Here is a 22,807-nt window from a genome sequence, read left to right as displayed (position 1 = left end):
TGTTGAAAAATTCGAAAAATATCCAATATTTTGTCAATCAAGAAGCACAACTGCATGGAAGCCTCAAAAGTCTTTTTTCAAGCTGTTCGCTGCTCATGCATATGTTTTATCACATTTACTCGGCTATAGAAAGAACATAAAGGACACCTGTCACGGTCCTAGAAGGATGCTGGCAAAATTGTTGCTTACTCCACGACTGCATGTGAGAGGAAGTGGTTGAAGTTCGGCTGTGTGCACTGCAACTGTAAAAATAGGCTCAAGCGACATACAATACAAACGTTGTGTTCATTCGTTCTAACGTACAGTTTAAAGCTCTAGTTTGATAAGCAGCGCCGAAAATGACAGCAGCAGCGATTAGGAGTAATGCGAGTGGACAACGTTCTGGCCTTGTTTCCGTGTCTCCTATTCTCAAGTGAACTATTTTTCATCTTATATATTTTTAATTGTGATTTATTTATTCTAGGTAAATGTTATGTGCAGTTCATTTTATATCTATATAATTTGCAATTAATAATGTGGCAATAAGGTATGCTCCCATTCTTGTGATTTATTTCTTCTGGTACTTTCTAGTCGTTCTATGCTTACGTTGAAATGTGTTTCTATATTTATTGAGTTCTCTTGCAATGGTTTAGGTTCATATCATTTTTCTTGCATCAAACACGTGAATAAATGTGCAAGCCACATTCCTGTATGTTCCTTGTGTTTTGACATGCGTTTCTATTTAAAATGTCTTTTTTGGTGCAAATTCTAATGTGTACTTTAGTATTCACCACATTTTTCTCCAAATATATTACGTGGAATGAAGAATTGGAAATATTTCTCCATTTTGAAAGTATATTCTAGCCATTTCATATCAACGGCCCCTTTCTTCTTTTTTGAGATCTTTACCACCTAATTTGCCACTATACCATTCCATGTAGAGAAAAAATTATTACCTAGTTTTTTGTGGGTTTTCGCCTTCTGACTTTGTTGTAGTCAATACATTTAAATTATCCTCTTTTGAGATCTTTACCCCTTGATTTGCCACTATAAAATTTCATGTAAGCAAAAAATTAACTTAGTTTTTTGGTGTGTTTCCGCCTTCTGACTATGTTCTAGTCAATACATTTACGTGAGCTGCCAGTTCTTTCTATTCCCTATTCCCTATTCTTAGCCAATATAAAGTTCACCGCAATTTTCTTGAAAAAAATTGAGATGGAAAAGAGTATTAGCGATGTTTTTGTGTTCGCTTCTTTCTAGGTTGTTCTAATCTGTCCACGTTGAGTTTCAATTGCTTTTTCTTCAATTTTATCATGTTGTTTCTTATGGAGGTTCGGACACCAAGTTTCGAGGCTATAAAAATAAGGTTATGGGCTTGCACCGTATGTAAGGTCAACCACGGCGAAGTTGTAGACACAAAATCTTTGCACATAAATTTTAGTTCAGCTCCAAAGAGTCGTACTGTTTCCCCAATTGAGATCAATCGTTGGCCATAATTATGCAAGTATGGAGCTCTGAAAGATATCAATGAATACTATTTACGTTACATCACAGTATGATGACTTAATATCAAAAGCGCAGTGACTTGCAACATAGGCCAACCGTTGCTTGCGGTTGCTGGGCTGATCGGCCCATCCATTGCTTGTATGCTAGCACCGACAACAGATCGAAACCTTCACCCTTATGAAACTATTTCTTGATTACCTTTTTATTGTACTCTATTCGAAATAAAAAGACAAAAACTAGATTGCACTTCATATGTTAATGATTCTACACTCAGCGAAAGAGGGAAAACAAAAACGCAGCACTTTGGCATATTGAAGTGTTTTGGTCTATTAAGCATTCATCACGCAGCTTTCCAACAAAGCCTAAACTGGGCAAGGTAAATAAAGCTAAATAGCCGCAAGTAAATATATTGTTATGCAGCCATCTCAGTGTTCTTTTCTATTTAAAAGCAGCCATCTATTAATTCTGAGGATTAGGACGAATTGTCAAGTTTTTTTTTAAGCAGAATCAGATATGTTTTTTTTTTCCTGTGTTCTGCGCCTCGATAAAAAAGAAAAAAAAAAGTTGTTTTGTTCACAACTGTTTTTTTCTAGCCTTCCCGTCTCTAATGGCACGTGTCCTCTGTGTCTTTATTGCAGTTGTTAATGAGAGGCTGTTTGTGTTCGTTTTTTTTTGTTTGTTTGTTTCCAGTGCTTTCCACTGCAAGACACCTGGTACATAATGTACCGCAATTTCAAGGAGGATCAGTTTTTTGGAGGGGATGCAAAGTGCGTCCTAATTTGGGAGGATGGACCGTTCGTTGACAACTCTGCGACCTTCAAAGCTGAGTTTGAAACAACGACAGAGTATGTCCTCGTGTATCACTGGTTATAATACATAGATGCTAAGATAGTATCAACAGTTACTGGTGGCTTCTGTGGCACATGTTAGCGTTAAAGCATTGTCAGATATACTACTTCAAACTGCTAACTACATCTGTACCATAAAAATGGAAATATAAGTTGGGCCAGAGTAAACGCGAATCCCTCAAACTTGCTTGTTCTAATGCAGGAAAAAAATACGGAATGGCAAGAGTACAGTATATTAGGCATACCTAAGACATGTATCTTAATTGGGAGCGCATAGTGATGGCATTATGTTTTATTTGTGCCTTAAGGTCTTGTTTTTATCAAAGTGTGATACTTTTCAGAAGGCCAATGTGAAGGTCAAAAGGCGTTGATAGGGATGATCCACACTCGAGTTGCAGAATATTTCTCATCACGCACGGAGCACAATGCATTAATCCATGTACTGTCCAGCCCAAAGTTGTTTCTGTGCGTTAGAAAGTATTTGTGCAAAATCTCTTCGGCGAGGGACTTCCTTGAATACAACACCAAGCCGGACGCCACAGGCCAACGTTTTGTGTGTGCTTTTAGTTTTGAACCACCCAACGTTATGGCGTCTCCGCAATACAGGGTTGCCACAACTGCCGCCTGTTAAACTTGATATGAATAGGGTCTATAGCCGCTGACGATACTGCAGTAAGATACATGTAGTATATAGAGTGTGTTGCAGCCTTGCGTCAACCGCTCCAGTCAATTATGCCTTGAAACTGGTCGTAATGTGCTCGTTTGGAGCAAAACATTAATAATGCGTTGTTCTACCTGTATATTTGTTTGCACAAGATATAATGGTCTGATTTTCCTTTTGCAGGAGTGCCCGGGCAATTCTTATGTCTTCACCTGGTTATGCAGTAAAGAACGTTATTCACGCGGAGTCTCTCTACGGTTAGTTATATGTTATGTGGCTTTGGAAGCGTGAGCATCCGCTGTCTTTGTGCATTCCTTTCAAAATATTTTGCCTTCGGTAAGAGCACATTTTTACCCCTCTTCAAAAGCCTTATATTCTTAATGTTTAGCCTGTTTTCTCTGGCCAAGCCAACAGCACTTCATTATTCAAAGCATAATGAAGGATATAAAAGAATAATGGAGGAATAGTTTCACTGCACCATACAGTATTCAGTTTCGGATAACAAGAATACGCTCTTTTCTAGCTTAATTGTGTACGCGACAGAGATAAGTAATTAATCAACTAAACTATATAATTAACTGTTTACTTTTGGTTTCAGGAGTGAACATTTTATAGTGAATATGACGGTCGCCAAGAGAAAACCTTAGTTCAGTATGTGAATTATCTTTATCGGTAATGCAGTTCCAAATATTCAATGTCACATCATTCTATCACACCGCTTTTTTTTTTTTTAAACCCCCGCTTGGGGCAGTTACTTAAGGGGTGAGTTTATAAAATGCAGGTCTCTGAAATACGCATTTTTTGATCGAAAAGCTGGCTTCCCGCAATGCAGATTTTTAAAACTGTGTCTTTGAGCGTAGTGTGACGGCGGACGTAACGCCACTAGTTTCGCACCACCAATTAGACAAAAGCAACGCTGTATTAAAATATTGCGCATTGCGGGAAGCCAGCTTTACGAGCCAGAAAAAAAAATTATATATATATATATATATATATATATATATAATATATATATATATATATATCTAGGTAGTATATATGTATATCTAGGTAGTATATATATATATATATATAATATATATATATATATATATATATATATATATATATATATATATATATATATATATATATATATATCTATATATATACATATATACATACATACATACATACATACATACATACATACATACATACATACATACATACATACATACATACATACATACATATACTACCTAGATTTTCGAAGTGTTATAAGGATCACATCACATGCGCTGTATCTAGTGCCACGTTCTTACAAATGTTAAAAAGTTTAAAAACTAAGATATTGGTACAGTCAATGGTAGATAGTCGCTTCATGAAGGACCTTCAGTGTAAATGCTTCATGCTGTAGTCCTAAACCTTCCTTCAAAACTCTGGCCATAGAAGATCGACTGTTGCAGATGTGTGTTTTTACCTTCGGGCAAAGAATAGAATATAATAGATGTTCCCATACTCATTTAACAACATCAATATAACATTCAGCGAGCAGGTTCGCAAAGAATGTAGATCTGATAATAGCAAGACAACCACAGAAAATAATCTCATCCAAGGACTACAGAGCGCTGTAAAGGGCGCAAATATTTAACGCTACATTTTACTCAAAGGAGAGTCAGGGTGACACAACAAAGTCAAAGTGCACATGGAAACGCATGTGTCTACCGTCGCGTTTTCAGTGATTGTCAACTCCGCAAATATTGCTTTCTTTTTCGTTTCAGTTCCCGAAGTCGGCTTCAACCTCACCTCTGTGTACACGGACTGCCAGAGATGCAAAGTGTTCCGCCACAGTTACATAGAAAACGGTAATGAATTCTCTAATACTTTGAGTATTTTCTGTAATGTTCTCTGCCCCAGCATGAAATTGTATAACTTTGAGAAAAATGATTTTTTGAAAACTTTTTCTTCAAGAAGATAAAATGCCGCGGAGTAAATGCTCCGCGGCATTTTATAGTAAATGCCTGGAGCTCTGAAAACCAGTTTATTAGAAGAAAAAAAACATGACGTTCTTGGTGTTTATTTTTCGACAAACGATTCAGTAAAAAGGAAACCTTATATTTAATAATAAAAATTGGTTCAAAGAATGAAAAGGCGCAGTCACCCGCGTTCACGCTGATAAATTTTATCACTGTACATACAGAGTAGCAAGGAATGCAGGAATATATATAGGGATGACTGAATATATTGTGAGCTCAAGATTGTCTGTGCTGAACAATCTGCACGAACCTACACGAACAATAAAAAATTGCGTTTTGGTCCGCTCAGTTGTCCGATAAAACCTGCTCACCTAGAAAATGTCCTGAAAGGAATTACACTGTACGAGTAGGTAGGTACATAAAGCGCAGTACATGTTCAGAAATTTTGTTGTTTCGTTCTTGTAGTGCATGGTTTGAAAATTGCATATACTCGCATAAGGCATAATGAAGGTGCGCCCGTTATACGAACATATCTAACGCTCTTCCGATGGTGTGATTTAGCTAAAATAAAAGACCATAGAAACAACAGGCCTAGCATGCTCAAACTGTAAAACGTAAACTGCAGTCGGGCTCTTCAGATTTTTTTTCGAAGGATTCGAGGAAATAAAACATCGGAATGATGAAATAATTATGTGGTTTTACAAATTTTTAACTTCTGAAAAAGGTGTATTCCACCTTTTCGTTTGATTTGCGCAGTATAAATATAAACTGTATTCTCGTTTTCAGTGAAAGCATCGAGCGAGCTATTCCAGCAGTGCGCAAGCAACGAACAGAGTCCAGAGGGCATAGCACTGCTGCTTTTCACCCCTTGTGACCTGTACCATTTTTTTTTTACGTGCGTGCTAATTTCTGCCCTCCGCTCTGCAGTGTTATTGGCATTGACCAGAACAGAATAAAAATATTATGAAATGTCCCTAGAAAAAATGAGGGCAAATTGTAAACAGATAAAATTAAAAAAGACAATAAAACCAAATTCTCACTTCTGCTTGCGTCGATTGCAGCTTAAGGCGTGAAACATCGCCCAATAAAATTCTAAAAAGTGACAAATAGTTTAATTTTACCGCGTCGAACAGAATTTCGAAGATGCTCACCTGTACAGATGAAAATCATCACTAACGTTGCGAGCCGCGACTCGCCGAGTGCTTTACCCTCTGCCACGGTTGTCACAACGCATAACACAAGCACACCAAACACTCAGTCACATCCAAAGAACACACTGGAGATTATCTTAAACACTGCTTTCTACCCTGGCTTTTCGTTCATCTCTTTCATACAATTGCTCTCCTGTTCTACTGCTGCAATTGTAGTGCTACTTCATAGCCTTCATGCACTACCACAAGATATGCGTCTAAAACATTTGCGCTCCTTTCGTCTACACCGGTTTCCTAGGAGACCATGTTTCAGGTTGTGGCTACTGAGCCCTTCGACCAAGTGCCTGGTCGAGCGAGTTATGTTCAACTGGGCTGTCATAAAGCTCCGACAGATAGCGGCTCTTTGAAAGTTGTGGATTTTGTATTTCAGTAAATCACATTTTTCCTTGTTATACTTTTCGAACAGCAGCTTTCATAAATGTTCACCGAATTTTATCATACTGGAGTCTGGACATGTGTTTCCTCCGTACGTTTGCACGATGTTCCCAGTAACAAGATAATAAAAGCCTTTTTAACGCGAGTTGCACATGAGACGCATGGAAGAATTTTCATTGATAATATTTATCAGATACGCATGGCCAAAGTATGGCGAAATGAAGGCTACAAAGATTGGGATTAAAACAATAGACTTAGATTTCACTACGCCATTATAAGGGCACCTGACACTACACTGAAAAAAAAAAGAATGAAGGCAATGGCAGAATGAGAAAATGCATAACTATTCGGCGGAAAAAATTACTCTCTAATAACTCTTGCCCTGTTTTAACTCACTCTCATGAACATTTGTTGATAAGTATTTCTAATCCGTAAAAAAAAAACTCAAAAAAAGCTGTTATTTAGTGTTTTGACAAATACAGCATGGGTGACCATACAACAATATATTGCCACCTAGCGTTGCCAGGTGGCACATGACTGAGTGAAGGACGACGAAGTGTCGCTTGCGGGTTTTGCGTCTGTGCTGCTCCCCGCTGTTGCATCGGAGCTAACCCCTTGCTATTCTTGATATCCTCAATCACCTTGTGCGTGACATTCTGGTGGAGGTGCTGGGTAAGATTACCTATGCAAGAGTCTCCATCTGAAAGACGTCGCGCCAGCCCTGTGCCATTGGACACCCCCGTGCATCGCTCCAGTCGACGGCTCCAGGGACTGTCTCCGGAGTTTCAGCCATCACCCGCCGCCATGACATCTAGTGCTCCTGCTCAGCAGGAAACGGGCGTCGCACCGGCCTGTAACTACACCTTGCAGGCCCCTCGGGTACCGAAGTCTTTCCATGGTGACCTCTTTTAGGATGTGGAGGACTGGTTCCTTCAGTTCGAACGTGTCGCTGCTTTTAACCAGTGGGACGATACTGCCAAACTAAGGAACGTCTACTTCAGCCTTGAGGATGGCGCCCGGGTCTGGTTCGAGAACCGAGAGCAAATGTTAACATCGTGGCGGGAATTCCGTCGTCAACTGCTCGAGGTCTACACTAGCGCGGATCGTCGCGAACATGCAGAACGTGCCATTCACTCTCGCATCCAGATGCCGAATGAGAGTGTCCAAGCGTACGTCGAGGACATGGCGCGCCTATTCAGGCGAGCCGATCCCGCCATGTCCGAGGACAAAAAGGTCAGGCACTTGATGCAGGGTTTGAAAGAGCAACTGTTAGCAGGCCTTGTGCGCAACCCACCGACGACTGTAAACGGATTCCTTGTCGAGGCCGCCACAATGGAAAGGGTGCTACAACAACGTGCCGCGGCTTATAACCGACCTCTCTATACTGGCACAACTGTGGAGTCATTTGCATCTTCCGAGCGGCATCCTGATGCTTTGCGTGAACTAATTCGCAGTGTCGTGCGCAAAGAACTGAGAAAGTTCTGGAAACCCCTGCAGCAATCGCCAGCATCCGTTTCTGCTATAGTGCAGGAGGAGGTACGACAGGCGCTCAAGAGCCCTCTTTCGCCTATAGTTACGAGGCCGCCATTGCTGTCGGGGACCGAAAATCGTCCCACATATGCGGAAGTTCTGCAGAGTCAGACTCCCCCTTCACCGCCACCCATTCCCGCGCCGCCTACAGTTCTGCTGCCCTCGGTGCAACCAGTACAGTACATCGACGAACGTCCCCTGCCGCGACGCAAAGCGGACATTTGGCGCACGCCTGACCGCCGTCCACTCTGCTTCCACTGCGGTGAGCCAGGCCATCTCTACCGGGATTGTCCTTATCGACGCCTCGGTCTTCACGGCTTCCGCATCGACTCGCCTCCTCCCCGGTTTAGTCAACGACCCCGAGTTATTGAAGAGTACCTGGCGGAACAGCGTTCATCTCGTTCGCAGCGTCAGTCCCACTCCCCTTCACCAAGGCGCTCATCGACGTCCACCCAAGGTTCCTCGCGAGAGGGGAAAGGCCGCTCGTCTAGCCCTGCTCGGGAAAACTGAAAACAGCGACCTTCGGGGGCGAGGCCGCTGGTAGTCGCTGCGTTGAAGGCCTCCCGTCGTCGCCGCTTCGATCCGACCGCGAGCTGCTGGTACCGTCCCCTAGGGAAGCCAAAAGCGTTTCTCTGGACATTCCTGTTATTTTAGACGGTCGTACTACAGTCAATGCATTAGTGGACACCGGTGCGGATTATTCGATTTTAAGTGGTGACATGGCGACTGTTTTGAGGAAGGTGCTCACTGCTTGGTCAGGTGTGTACCTTCGAACCGCCGGCTGTCATATAGTTATCCCAAAGAGAATGTGCACAGCTCGTATTCAGATTAACAGATATGCTTTCGTCGTTAGTTGCGCCTTTTTGAGTGACTGTTCCCGTGACCTTATCCTCGGCATTGACTTTCTGCGAGAGTACGGAGCAGTTATCGACCTGCGAAATAGAAGCGTCACATTTTCGATGGGACAATCTGCCGAACGAGATAGTAGCAGTCCTTGCAATGCCGCACTTCGCGTTTCCGCCGAGAGCGTCTCGCCGCCGCCGCGAAGCAGTGTTCTTGTGGAAGTTACCTGTGACGATTTCCGTGCCGGCGATGCTGTAGCGGAAGCGAACCATTCACTCCTGCTTGCTCAAGGCATCTGCGCTGCTCGAAGTTTATTGTCGCTTCACAATGGCCGGGCTGCACTGCTTGTCACAATTTTTTCTAATGAGCACCGGCACTTGTTTCCGGGAACTGCTATCGCTTTCGCTGACCCTGTCACGCACGATCCGGTCTGTTTTGCATCCACGACAGTCGAAACTAATGAGCCATCTCTTGACAACATTGACATTAACTGCCACTTGTCGAAGGAGAAACGGCGGGCCATAGAGCTACAGTTGCTGGACTTCAAGCACTGTTTTGCTTCTTCCTCGAAGGTTCGTCAAACGCCCATCACACAACATCGCATCATTACTTATGAAGACGCTCGCCCTATACGACAGCAGCCTTATCGTGTGTCTGCCAAAGAACGAGAAGTGATCCAGACGCAGGTTCAGGAGATGCTGGATGATGGTGTTGTGCAGCCTTCACAAAGTCCGTGGTCTTCACCAGTAGTCCTGGTCAAGAAGAAAGACGGCACTCTTCGATTTTGCGTCGACTATCGGAAATTGAATAACGTGACAAAGAAAGATGTATACCCGTTGCCGCGCATCGATGACTCACTGGACAGATTGCGACGTGAGAAGTATTTTTCATCTATTGATTTGAAAAGCGGCTATTGGCAAATCGAAGTAGACGAAAGAGACCGAGAAAAAACCGCATTTGTCACTCCAGATGGCCTATATGAATTCAAAGTACTCCCATTTGGATTGTGCTCTGCCCCAGCTACATTCCAAAGGATGATGAACACCGTCCTCACTGGCCTCAAGTGGCAGATCTGTCTTGTGTACTTGGACGACGTAGTTGTTTTTTCCGAAACATTCGACCAACACCTCGAACGCCTTCGAGCTGTACTGGAAGCGCTCCGTTCTGCTGATCTCCCGCTGAAGCCCGAGAAATACCACTTCGGGTATACAGAACTCAAGCTCCTTGGCCATGTTGTGAGCGCTGATGGGGTGCGCCCGGATCCCGATAAGACTGCTGCCGTCGCACGGTTTCCCGTTCTAGCTAACAAGAGGGCTGTTCAGCGCTTTCTCGGCCTGTGCTCATATTATCGGCGATTCATTGCGGACTTCTCTCAAATTGCGGAACCTCTGACGCGCCTCACAAGGAAGGACACCTCCTTTGTGTGGAACTCTGAGCAGCAGACGGCCTTCTCTTTGCTTCGCGAGCGCCTTCAAACATCCCCTGTTCTGGCGCACTTCGATGAAGCGGCTGACACAGAGGTGCACACTGACGCCAGTAGTATCGGTCTTGGCGCGGTTCTTGATCAGAATCAAGACGGAATTGAGCGAGTAATAGCCTGTGCTAGCCGCACACTCTCTCGCGCCGAAACGAACTACAGTCGTGCCTCGTTAATATGGACACTTTGGTTTCCGACCAAAACTGTCCATAAAGCGAGTCATCCATAATAACGAGACATATGAATAAAAACAAAAAGGATTTTATTGAGAAAAGAAAATTGTAATTAACGACTGCTTTTGTACATAACGGTGAGCACTGGATCAAATTTCACAGAACACCGGAAATTTTGAGTGCATTATCCTTGTTATTGTTGTCTTCGAAAAATTGTAGTGCAGTCTGAAGCGACTCGCTTACCATGACACCCGTGATGTTGGGCTTTGTGTTGGTCGAACTTTCGAGCACGAACTCTTCACTGGCCGATGAATCAACTTCTGATTCTCTACTCACCGCCGCTTCCAAAATGGCCTCTTCACTGAGTGGCCGCTAAGTAGCTGCTTGAGATTCTCCTGAGGCGAGGAAACAGCTGAGCTGTCGATACTAGTCCCTCGCAGCTTGGATTGACTGAGATGGCTTTTGCCGCTTGTATTCACAGATTTCTTCGCGCCTACGTTCAGCTCTGTTCTTTTGCGTTTAACTCCCGCCATGCCAAAAGCCAGACTCAAGTTGAGGGCTACAGGCTCCTGATGCTGTGCACAAAAATGTTTGCCTAGTTAACCTTTCTGCCTTTCCGTTCTTTTGATTCTTTTTTTTTTACCTTGTACTGTTCCTGTAAGGAAGCAAGGGAGTCAAGTTGGCAAGCTGCTATGCAGAGGGCTATCGAACATCCCAACATCCCATCTTCTTGGCGCCGTTTTTATATGTTCCCATAAAACAAACACTGCAAGCTGAAGTACAGTTTAGAACGACGGCTAGCCGACTACGAATAGCTCAGACCTTGTCAAGGCCGCATCGTTGACTCAAAGCGAAGCCGACATACGGACCGCCTAGTGTGCAAAGTTTGTCAGTTCGGCAGCGCAACAGGGACGAAAACCAGGAGCACGAGAGGGAAGCGCGTCCAGGACGGGACGCCCGGTCCCGGTTGCGTGTTCGTACGTCGCCTTTCTTTTGTCGCTCTACTTTGTGAGTGTGTCTTAACTCTCACCGAAAAGCGTTAACGGCTTCAGAAAACTTCAGTTCCCACCGCCATTGTAGGCACTTGTCTTTCTTCCTGTCATTTCTTTCTTACGCTTTTACCGGCCTCTCTGTTCACGTTCAGCAGAATTTATTGCAACCACATGTTGCTGTTTTCCCGACTGCGGCGGCACTTCCGCTGCACCCAGAAATCTCCTGGTTCTCTCCTTTCGGGGTCTTTCTTACGCTGACCCTCGGTTTGCTCTGTACGTTCCTCTCCGCTCTTCCTTAGAACGGCGACACGCCCACTTTGGTTCTTTCCAACCCCACAGGACTCGTTCAGGCAACCCGCCGTATCGGCTGTCGCGTAGGTTCGCGGGCGGCGCGCCCTTCTTTAACTTGCGTTCGAACTACTCTGCTTTTTTCAAGCACTGTCCATATTAACGAGACAAAAATACATGGGCCCAAGTGGGGCGCGTGCATTCTTCCCCTGTCCATTGTCCGGACAGCGAGTTTCCATATTAACGAGGCATAAATACATTGAAAAGGTTTCGTCCCCAGAAAAACTGTCCATACTTCGGGTCGTCCATATTAACGGGGGTCATATTAACGGGGCACGACTGTACTCCACCTCGGAAAAGGAATGCCTGGCTGTCGTGTGGGCCACTATGAAGTTTCACCCCTATCTTACGGCCGACCATTTAAAGTCGTCACGGACCATCATTGTTTTTGCTGGTTGGCAAATCTGCAAGACCCATCGGGACGACTTGCACGCTGGAGTTTACGTCTTCAGGAATTTGACATAACTATTGTTTATAAGTCAGGCCGCAAACACGAAGACGCTGACGCGCTGTCACGAGCCCCGTTGACACTGACGATGCTGCAGCCGATGGCGACAACGGCTTTCTAGGAGCTCTCAGTGCATCTGAGCTCAGGGATCGACAAAGAGCTCATCCAGACATCCTTCCATTCATCGATTATCTGGAAGGGCGTGGTAGGACGCTCCCCCGACGCCTATCTCGGCACATTGGTTCATTCTGTATGCAGCAAGGCGTCTTGTATAAAAGAAACTCCCAAGGCCAAGAAAGAGCTTACCTTCTGGTAATACCATGCGAGCTCCGTGCGGATATTCTACTTGCTTGCCACGACGAACCGACGTCAGGTCATTTGGGTTACTCACGGACGCTTGCTCGAGTCCGCAACATGTATTACTGGCCAGGACTCTCCGCAACTGTGAAACGCTATGTAAGAAGCTGTCGCGAATGCCAGCGCCGTAAAACACCGCCCCTGAAGCCTGCCGGATTTCTCAAGCCCGTTAGAGCACCACGTATTCCGTTCGACCAAATCGGCATGGATCTCTTTGGCCCTTTCCCTTTGTCGCAGGCGGGAAACAAATGGATAGTATTCGCTACTGACTACCTGACTCGATACGCTGAGACAAAGGCAATCCCTCATGCCACAGCTTCCGAAGTAGCCGAGTTTTTCATGCATAACATAGTCTTGCGGCATGGCGCCCCTTCGCATGTCATTACCGACAGAGGGACAGCTTTTACTTCGCAGCTCATCGACCACATATTTGAGTTGAGTTACACGACCCATCGCAAGACCACAGCGTACCATCCGCAGAGCAATGGTCTTACAGAAAGGTTAAATAAGACGATTGCGGACATGTTGTCAATGTACGTCGATGTGCAGCACAAGACCTGGGACGAGGTGCTGCCGTACGTCACATTTGCGTATAATACAGCCCAACAAGAAACAACGCGTTTCACACCATTTCGACTTGTGTACGGGCGTGAAGTTCACAGCATGCTCGATTCCATGCTCCCGTGCCCAGATGATGACCAGCTTCTCCCAGATGCCCAGCAGTGTGCCATCCGCGCTGAGGAAGCCCGTGTGCACATCGGGCGGCAGCAGACCTCTGACGCGCACCGCTACAGCCTCCGGCACCGCCAGGTTCACTACAAACCTGGGGACCAAGTCTGGGTGTGGACACCAGTTCGCCGTCCAGGCCTGTCAGAGAAACTCCTTTCCCGCTACTTCGGGCCGTACAAAGTATTGCGTCGTGTGAGTGACCGCAGTTATGAAGTCATTCCAGACGGCGCCGCACTTTCAAAACGTCGAAAGCCAAGCTCGGACATTGTGCACATTGTGCAGCTGAAGCCGTACTACCAACGATAACGCACGGCCACCTCCTGTGACCACTCTCTTACTTTGCACACCGTTCTCACCGGCCGTCTCCACTTTTTTTTCCATTTTTTTTTTCGGAAGGGGGGGTAATGCCACCTAGCGTTGTCAGGTGGCGCATGACTGAGTGAAGGACGACGAAGTATCGCTTGCGGGTTTTGCGTCTGTGCTGCTCACCGCTGTTATATCGGAGCTAACCCCTTGCTATTCTTGATATCCTCAATCACCTTGTACGTGACAATATACAGCTTCTGTGGGTGAAAGTCTCGAAGATGGTGGAGGAATATGTGTTTCAGGAACCAAGTCCAGGGAAGAGGCCAGAAGTTTTTCGTTATAGCCGCATGGCTATGCTTGAATGACGCAGATAATTATCTCCTCTCTATTATAATTTCCCTCATTTGGGGAAAACTTTAAACATGTGTTCAACAGGTGAAAAAAAAACGCAAGAAAGCTATATGCTTTGATGTCGATCTAAACACTACTGCGACATACTCTATGCAATGAAAAGGCTTTTTCCCAGTTAAAACCGAGACAGCTTAAATGCGTTGAATAAACTGATAATGGCTGACAAAAAGTGAATATGACTTTTAATTTACGATCCGATTGTGTCACATAACTTTCATTGGATATTGTTTCAGATTAAAACGAGTAGGTTTTTTTGTCGCAGGGACTGGATGCAGCCTGTGGCAACCCAAGCATGCTATTGGCGAAGACATTTCCTGTTGCAAGTTTCTGTTCGACCTGGTCTGTGGCACGTCGCAAAAATACCAGGTCTATGACAACTGCTGAATAAATATTCAGATGGCGCATAAATTGTGCTAATTTGACTGGCTCATTGAATATCAAGGTCTTATTCTCATTATTCTCCATTTCTCGTCTATGAGGTGCTCGATGTAATTTAACAGAAAAAATGTGGCAAGGGCAAGAGTTGGGAGAGCAGCATACAGTGCCAGATCACACAATGCGGGAAAACAATTTATACATTAAAGAAAAAAAGAAACAGGAAAGCGTTTAACTAAAACGGACTATCTGGCTGTTTGCACAAGAATGCTAAATTGGGCGAGTTGGTGCATTTGCATTTTAGGAAACGTAGCTCAAAGAAGACAAGGACAAACTGAGGGATACACACACGAGCGCTTACTCACAACTGGTTTTTTATTGGAAATGCTTACAGAATATATAGGGTACAAAAAATTATAAAAGATATGAAATAAAGGAGGTGAATTGACAAAATGATGGAAAAAGCAAGTCTGGAAAGATACAAAAAACACGTGAAAAAATCTACTTGAAAACTGATTCAAGGTATGTAATCTCTACTTTTGTTAAGTTAATGGATGCTTCGCTAACACACTTATCCCCTCCTTTCGTGATATGATAAGTCTCTATAATTTCTCTTGTACGTTGATTGCGCGATGTGCCAAGCATTTGCTGTGGCAATGGGGAGGCATTTGCTGTTCGCCCTTTGTGTTTTTGTTTTGATAAACTTATGGTCATTCACTGAATGCTGAAATGCAAAAGGACAAACTCCTTTGTCGAAAATGGGGTGGCATTTGCTGTGGAAATGGGGTGGCATTTGCTGTTTGCGCTTTTGTGTTTTTGTTTTGATAAACTTATGGTCATTCACTGAATGCTGAAATGCAAAAGGACAAACTCCTTTGTCGAAAATGGGGTGGCATTTGCTGTGGAAATGGGGTGGCATTTGCTGTTTGCGCTTTTGTGTTTTTGTTTTGATGAACTTATGGTCATTCACTGAATGCTGAAATGCAAAAGGACAAACTTCTTTTACAAAAACGCCAAATTCACTTGATGAGGCAAGTATTTCTTGCTGTGGAGTACGAAAATGAACACGCCTTGAAACGATATTGTTACGGGGCGACAAGCCGATGAAAACAGGAGAACAGAGAGAAAATGTTCAATGACCGTGAAATGACGTTTAATGAAATGTTGCGGGCAGCTGAGCGCTCGCTGCCCGCTTCTTCTTCCTTCCTGGTTTGTGCCACTACCCGGGGCCACCGAGCGATCGTCCCAATCGTGGACGAGAAAGTTTGTCGATGTTGATGACTCTATAACATGACAATGGGCGTGACTTGACAGCTGAAAAAGAAAAGGAAGGAGGAAGAAAACAAGCGCTTGCCGCACGATGATCCTCGAATGAAGCCGACCAAAGATGCTTTTCGGACAACTTTTCTCCAAGATCCGATAGCCGAGGCCTAGGCACGCCCCGCATGGCATAGGCAGGGGTAATGGGTTCATGTGGGGTGGCGTCTTGAGTCTTCGGGGTTTCAGGTCGGCAAATTGGGTCAGTAGAGTCACATGGTCATCTGCTCTCTCACTATATCTTGTGGTCGTGCGGGTGGCGTCTCGGGTCAGTCTACTCTGTCGTGTCTTGAGGTCGAGGCTGGGGACGGGGCGCAGAAACAGCAAGGTCAAGCTGGGTCCAGCAGGCTGTGGACCAGCCATGCGATGCCTTCTAACCTTTCGCCGACGATACAGTTCTACACGAACATGAAACCATAGCGGTCCGGTGTTCGCCTTATGGGAGAAATTGATATCGACTAGCACTGCTTCGAAATAACTTTCTTGCCAGGCTTGTTTACCTTCTCGCATATTATAAAAAAACAGTCGGCCTCCACTGTGTCTTTTGGCGGATGGTCCTGCGTAAGAATTGATGACAGTAGCAGAAGCCGATGCCTACACAGAGTTTGTTCGCACGGATAAAACGCTGGCTGCAGATGCGCGATTAAATTCCAAGATAATCCAAGAAATTTACAGAAGTAAAATATTCTTAGCTTGTTTCCTACTGCTTCGTTAAAAGAAACCGTAATTGTATAAATGCACATTGACCGTCAAGTTTGCCCATAATTTCCAATCAATATTAGGACGTTGCATTGGTGAAAATGTTTTCGGCAAATGGTGAAGTCGAGCATTATTTCCCGGCTATAACGAAGAAATAGCACAGTCTCCAGATTGCCAGGTAAGCTTAAACACCAGACGCTTCCACGAAATGTTTTGGGCAATCTCTGAAGGTGGAGTATATTTGTATTAATGGAGTAATTACTCATCGACATCCGCACAAGTGCAGCTATACGGCAGCAAAGGAAAACTATACAGCTTGTTCTGAAGCTTCGTAGTTAACAAAAAATATGACCTAAAACACAGACAAGGAGGAATTTTTGTTTAACTTCAATGTTTCTGAGAAGACTGGCTATGTACCTTTTCTTTGTACTGATATGGCTTCGCTTGTGTCGATTTCAATGAGTAATTGCACCCTTAAACAGGGATTTTCTGACTACTCCAAGCGCTCATCATGGAAGCGTAAAGAATTTGAATTTGTAAGATGCGGAATGTCTTTTATTTTGATATTTCTGTTCAAGCAAATGCTGAATAGTGCGTTTCCATTTCTCCGTGATAAATTGTCGCTTGTACACCCATCCTCCAGGTGTGTCTTATTTCTGCAGTAAAACAGGCCTTTTGTTTATGGAACACTTCTTGTGCTACCGTGCTCAAAGGCTCAATGGTGATTTTTAGAGTGAGCTAAATACACAAACAGAGAACCAGCGGAAGTAAAATGCAGAGGCGAAGCCGGAGAGCTAGAGTTAGTCGCGTTCTTCGCGAGGGCGAGCCTCTTGGGATGAGCGCCGGGATGAACTCTTGCGGTGAAATTTTTGGTGCAATTGCCGACAACAAAATGTGCCTCACTTTCCTGCTGCATCCTTAACGTGATCATGATCATGGGTCGTTTATGCCATCTAATGTTTCTGATAAGGACAGTTCTGTCATCCATGCGTTGATTGGGGAAGGTCTCGTGCTCGCGTCTATCTTTTCGTCTATAGGCAAGCGTCATGTTTGTAAACAAAGGTGGCACTGCGAGCGGCAGCGACATGGGGTGGAGGCAAAAACGCAGCGTGCCTACAAAGCGCCAAGCGACGCTGCCTTCGAAGCCAGTTCGCGCGTGCGAATATTCTGAAGCGTAAGCTTCGTTTGTGCGTAGAAATAGTTTTGTTTATACATAAAGAGTGGTTCAGCACTTTATCAGCCGATTACTTCTGGAATTACCTGGCAAAGATCGCTAAATCGGCCTCCTCCGTGGCCTCAGCAGCGCGCTGCTACGGTGGGCGACTCTAGTGACCGAGTTAAATGAAAACTAGAACGAGGAACGTATATAAAAAACTAACAGCCAACACCGTTCAACTCCCGTGCCTACTGCTGGCGCTTGCAAGGACGACGAATGAATGACTGGAAGTGTGTTTTTCATATGACCGCTCATATTTTGCTTTCTGATGCTCCAAGCGCCTTCACTCTGACGAACAATTTATTACTGACAACTATAGTGAACTAGAAATCATATTTCTAGCTCAGTGTACCGGCAACTAAGGTCAGAATTTCATTGAATAAGAACTCAATCTTTTAGTTCTTTGTAACATATTCTCCTATAGTGCGCGATGCAAATGTTTTATCCTGCTCGATAAAAATACGTTTCACGTCTGCTTCATCGTACAGACGTAGACAAGGTCATTCACAGGTTAACAAATTCATGAAGGCGCGTTGGAATGTTCTTTTTTTTTTCTTTAGCAGAGGTGCACGAACGGAAATGCAACGTTCTCCGCGATCGCTTGCAACGAAACTTGCACGATCTGTTATGCTTTTTTTAATATACTCTGAAACTGTTTATTCAAAAATGAGTCATCTTATCTGCTTATTTTGCACCCCTCATAGCCGATCACTCTTTGGGACATTAAAATGCATGCACCATATATCAGTTCAGTTCAGTCGTTCAGTCGTGTCCGACTCTTCGTGACCCTATGGACCATATCACGCCACGCGTTCCGGTCTCTCACTATCTTCCTAACATCCCATAACTTCATCTACAGCGCCTCGAGGATGCCATCTAACCACCGCGTTCGCTGCCTACCCCTTCTCCGGTGACCCTGAACCTTTCCCAACATCAACTCTTTCTCCAGCGACTCCTTTATTCTCATCAGATGACTAAAGTAGCTGAGCTTTAGCTTTAGAATTTGACCCCCCAATGAGCAGTCAGCGTTTACGGTCGACAATATAGACTGATTTGATCTTCTGGCACTCCAAGGAACTCTCAAGAGTCTCCGCCAGCACCCCTATTCAAACGTGTCAATTCTTCGGCGGTCAGCCTTCTTCACAGTCCAACTTTTGCATTCATACATGACAACTGGAAATACCATAGCACGAGTTATACAGATCTTGTTTGGCAGTGTAATGTCTCTGCTTTTTACTAGGCGGTCAAAGCTAGCCATGGCTCTCTTTCCCAGAAGCAGGCGTCTCCCAATTGCTTGGCTGCAGCCTCCTTCCGGGGTAATCTTGAAGCCTAAGAAGAGAAAATCTGTCACAGCTTCCACTTCTTGTCCCTTGATGCTCCAGGACTTGATAGGGCAAAACGCCATGATCTTTGTCTTTTTAATGTTCAGTTTAAGCCCAAACTTCTCACTCTCTTCTTGTACACGCATCAGAAGTCTCTTGAGTTCCACTTCACTGTCTGCCATTAAAGTGGTATCATCCGCATATCTAAGGTTGTTGATACGTTTTCCAGCAGTCTTCACTCCAGCTGAAGACTCGTCCAGACCGGCCTTCCTCATGATGCACTCAGTATATAGGGTAAATAGGCAGAGCGGCAGTATGCAGCCTGGTTGCACACCTTCCTCAATCGGAAACCAATCAGCAATACCATTCCCAGTTCTGACTGCGGCCCCTTGCCCTTTATACATGATCCTGACGAGACAGATGAGGTGAATTGGAATTCCCGTTTCTTGGAGAGCTTGCCACAATCTGCTGTGATCTACGAAGTCAAACGCTTTCGCATAATCAATAAAGCAGACGTAGATGGGTTTTTGGAACTCTTTTGCTTTTTTCATGATCCAGCGAAGGTTGGCAATCTGGTCTCTAGTTCCTCTGCCCTTGCGAAACCCAGCTTGCACGTCTGGAAGCTCCCGATTTACATGTTGCTGCAGCCCACCTTGGAGGATTTTTAACATCACCTTGCTAGCATGCGATATAAGCGCGATCGTGCGGTAGTTGGAACAATCTTTGGCACTGCCTTTAATTGGAATGGGGATGTAAACTGACCTCCTCCAATCCTGTGGCCACTGCAGGGTTGTCCAAATTTGTTGACATAATGTATACAGATCGTTAACAGCGTCATGGTTGAGGTTTTGAAGCAACTCAGCTGGAATTCCATCATTTCCACTAGCTTTGTTCTTAGCAAGGCTGGCTAAGGCCCATTCAACTTCACTCTTCAGGATGCCTGGCTAGAGATCAGTAATCACAACCATATACTTAAATATGTCCTGCTTGATCAGAGCTACGTTGTATACGTGGATATTTAATTAGTTCGTCAAAATCGTAATGACCTTCAAAAAGTTTTGAAAAATGACGCTGCGTGACTTTGCCGGGATCCTAACCATGCTTACTTGCTTTCTATAGGGCCGGTGATGAAGAGTCACTCGTTGGAACTCGCTAAAGGGATATCAGAGAGAAGCTGCTTCACAAGTACAGGTCTGTTTCGGCAATATCGCGCTAGAGTGACCGGTCGAACTAACAGTAGTTACCTTCGAAGCAGTTTTTGTGGGCACAAGTGAATGGAACCCACAGGGCGGCGTCTTAATTTGATATATTATATACAACAAAGTGTGCAGGAGCTGCAGGCATTTGCTGTTGCGCTATTCATTGTGCGGCCGAAACGCAGTCGTGACAATTATGAGTTGTAAACGAACTGATGAAGTTTCTGTGCAGAATTGTGCAACGCACGTTAGCGGCGAGGGCAATCCGTCGCCGAAGGGTCTACTTGTCGCGCTCAACGCTCCTGCCCATCGCTCTCATATTAGTCCGACCGCAAGCAACATGTAAAAACAGGTGCTATTTTCTTTTTTGTGCCTCGTGGCGCAACCAACCACACCTCAGCTTACAGGAATATTGGAAATTATGCCCGACAACACTGCAAGCGCCGCGCATCCAATGCAGACGACCCGATCTTTTGCCTACACCACGAAAGTCACTGCTGTCGCTAGCGCCGCCGCATCTCCACTGACGTCACGGGCTGACGCTTGTCTATAATTCGGTAGCATAGACTCCGTGTCGCAGAAAAACGGGCGTCGTCAGCATATCGGCCCCGTCGCCGACTTGGCAGTGCATGCGGAGTTTTTCACTACTGTGTCCGAAAAGCCTTACATTAAATAACAGTCACAACTTCACCACAACACCTCCTAAAGGGGACAACATTGGTGCGGAGATTTCTCAAATACAAAAGACACGAATACCTGACAATGAATTCTGGGGACTGATGAGTGTATTGCAGCTAGAACGGATACTATTTGGTTGTGAGACGAACAGACTTCACTTACTTGACAAATTGTTATTGCGCCATGAATTTTATAAGAAGCCCAAATAAATCTGCCGTGGACTTTGTCTTAGTGTCATGTCTTGAAGATATATGTTGAAGCTGATTATAAAACCAGTTTCTGAATGTGGAGTTCCTAATTACGTCCCATACAGTGGTACCATCGGAAACAAATACCTCGGTAATATAGAAGGAAATGAACACAATGTACGGACCGTAGAAATTTGTGAGAGACAAATGCATGATAATCATGTGGCAGTGAACGCAAAGCAGAAAAGGAGGAAAGGAGTTCTGATAAAGCTACAGGGTTCGAATCTAAAGGCGGAGATTATTAGGTCTCCAGAGTTTTTTGTTTTAATCATAAGGTTGCTTCTACTACTCCGATACACAAACTGGCTACATGTAAGTTCTAGTCCCAAACAGATCCGGACTATTTGTTGACTAGAGTCCCGCGTTCAATTTTTTTTTCTCGCGTCCCAGAAGCTCTGCTCGACATTCTACCTCCAGAGAAAGTGAGCGCCATGGTGGCAATTAATGAGCTAGACGCTATGCGCATTGAGTACTTTTCATGTTGCTGCGTACGATACCATCTATTAAACTTTAGCACGAGCTCCGTACTGGTCTGAAACCAAATTTACGACTTTTGAAGTTTTTATATTTGCTTTCTTCTCTTGAAATGCACCACACACGGGCGCGTTCAGAGCCGCGAGAATAGATTTTTCGCTCGTTCCGTATTGCCGATCTTCGGCTGCTTGATATATTTAGCGCTGAAGCCTGAAAACAGTGCAAGCCGTTAACATCTCGTATGCTGCTGCAATTAACGGCTGTTGTAAACGTGATTTTTTTTTGTCAACTCTTTCTTCTGCATCTCTATCCGTCGGCCTAGAACAGCTAGCTCGGCTACTTCGCGGGCGACTTTAGCCGTTAGTAGTCACGGTGACCAAACGCGATAAATCTGAATTCCGTCAAACGCTGTCTCCCAGACGTGTTGTACTACTCTGGAAATATTACCAATAAAATCACGCCTCTGCGGCTCTTTTTTGCAAATGGGATGCGTCGTTGGAATCTATGGTCTTTCTGCTTGCAGTCGACGGCACTAAGGTACAATAACAGAAGAGAATCAGGCAAAATTAACCTTATAGTATCCAGTTATTGTGATTAATAATCTATATTGCGCTTGAAGGAGTCTGGGACCTTCTCATCTGGCAGGGAAGAGCAGCATGTGGGTCTGAACTGCAAAGCCGAATATCTCAATAGCAGTATTTCAATGGAGTCATATAACGACGGGAACTCCGATAGAGGTTAAAAAGAACGAACCCTAAAAGATGGACGTGGGCTGCTACTTACTCACATCTTTATGAACAATTTGGATAAAGCAATATGTTGAAAGAAGCAGCTCACGAAAGCAAGACAAACCAGAAGCAGACACAAACCAGCGCTGAAATGTAATTGAATTCATCTATTGGCCGAGCTCTTAAGAACAAAGAACAACATTCGCAGAAGAAGAATGAAAGGGTAGGATTATCAAAAGTGAAGGAAAACAAGCATTATTCAAGGGTTAGTATACACCACCTCCTGTGAGCGCAAGGAAACTTCAGACATGGTGACTCATGAAGCCCCTTTGTTCGCAACAATTATCTTCCTCTTGCGTCAGTCAGTCAGATCAGTGCTCGAGGGCTGCGCATCGCTGAAAG

The 22,807-nt window shown here is 44.6% G+C and overlaps 1 protein-coding gene across 1 annotated transcript in view; it reads left to right on the top strand.

Moving 5' to 3' along the window:
- Positions 1-14,549, top strand: part of LOC146189501 (uncharacterized) — a 33,971-nt gene extending 19,422 nt beyond the window's left edge. Inside the window, exons 5-8 of the mRNA XM_084603274.1 lie at positions 2,176-2,330; positions 3,178-3,251; positions 4,758-4,841; positions 14,415-14,549. Coding sequence (XP_084459400.1) covers positions 2,206-2,330; positions 3,178-3,251; positions 4,758-4,841; positions 14,415-14,536 — 405 coding nt within the window. The 5' untranslated portion in view covers positions 2,176-2,205 and the 3' untranslated portion in view covers positions 14,537-14,549. The remainder of the gene's footprint in view (positions 1-2,175; positions 2,331-3,177; positions 3,252-4,757; positions 4,842-14,414) is intronic.
- Positions 14,550-22,807: the final 8,258 nt, after the last annotated feature.

This window comes from Amblyomma maculatum, chromosome 5 (genome assembly GCF_055883805.1).
Source record: "Amblyomma maculatum isolate TAMU_Amacu chromosome 5, ASM5588380v1, whole genome shotgun sequence".
In the NCBI taxonomy this organism is placed as follows: domain Eukaryota; kingdom Metazoa; phylum Arthropoda; class Arachnida; order Ixodida; family Ixodidae; genus Amblyomma; species Amblyomma maculatum.
The sequence above is the reverse complement of the archived record's forward strand: the minus strand, read 5'-3'. Positions and strand labels throughout refer to the sequence as shown.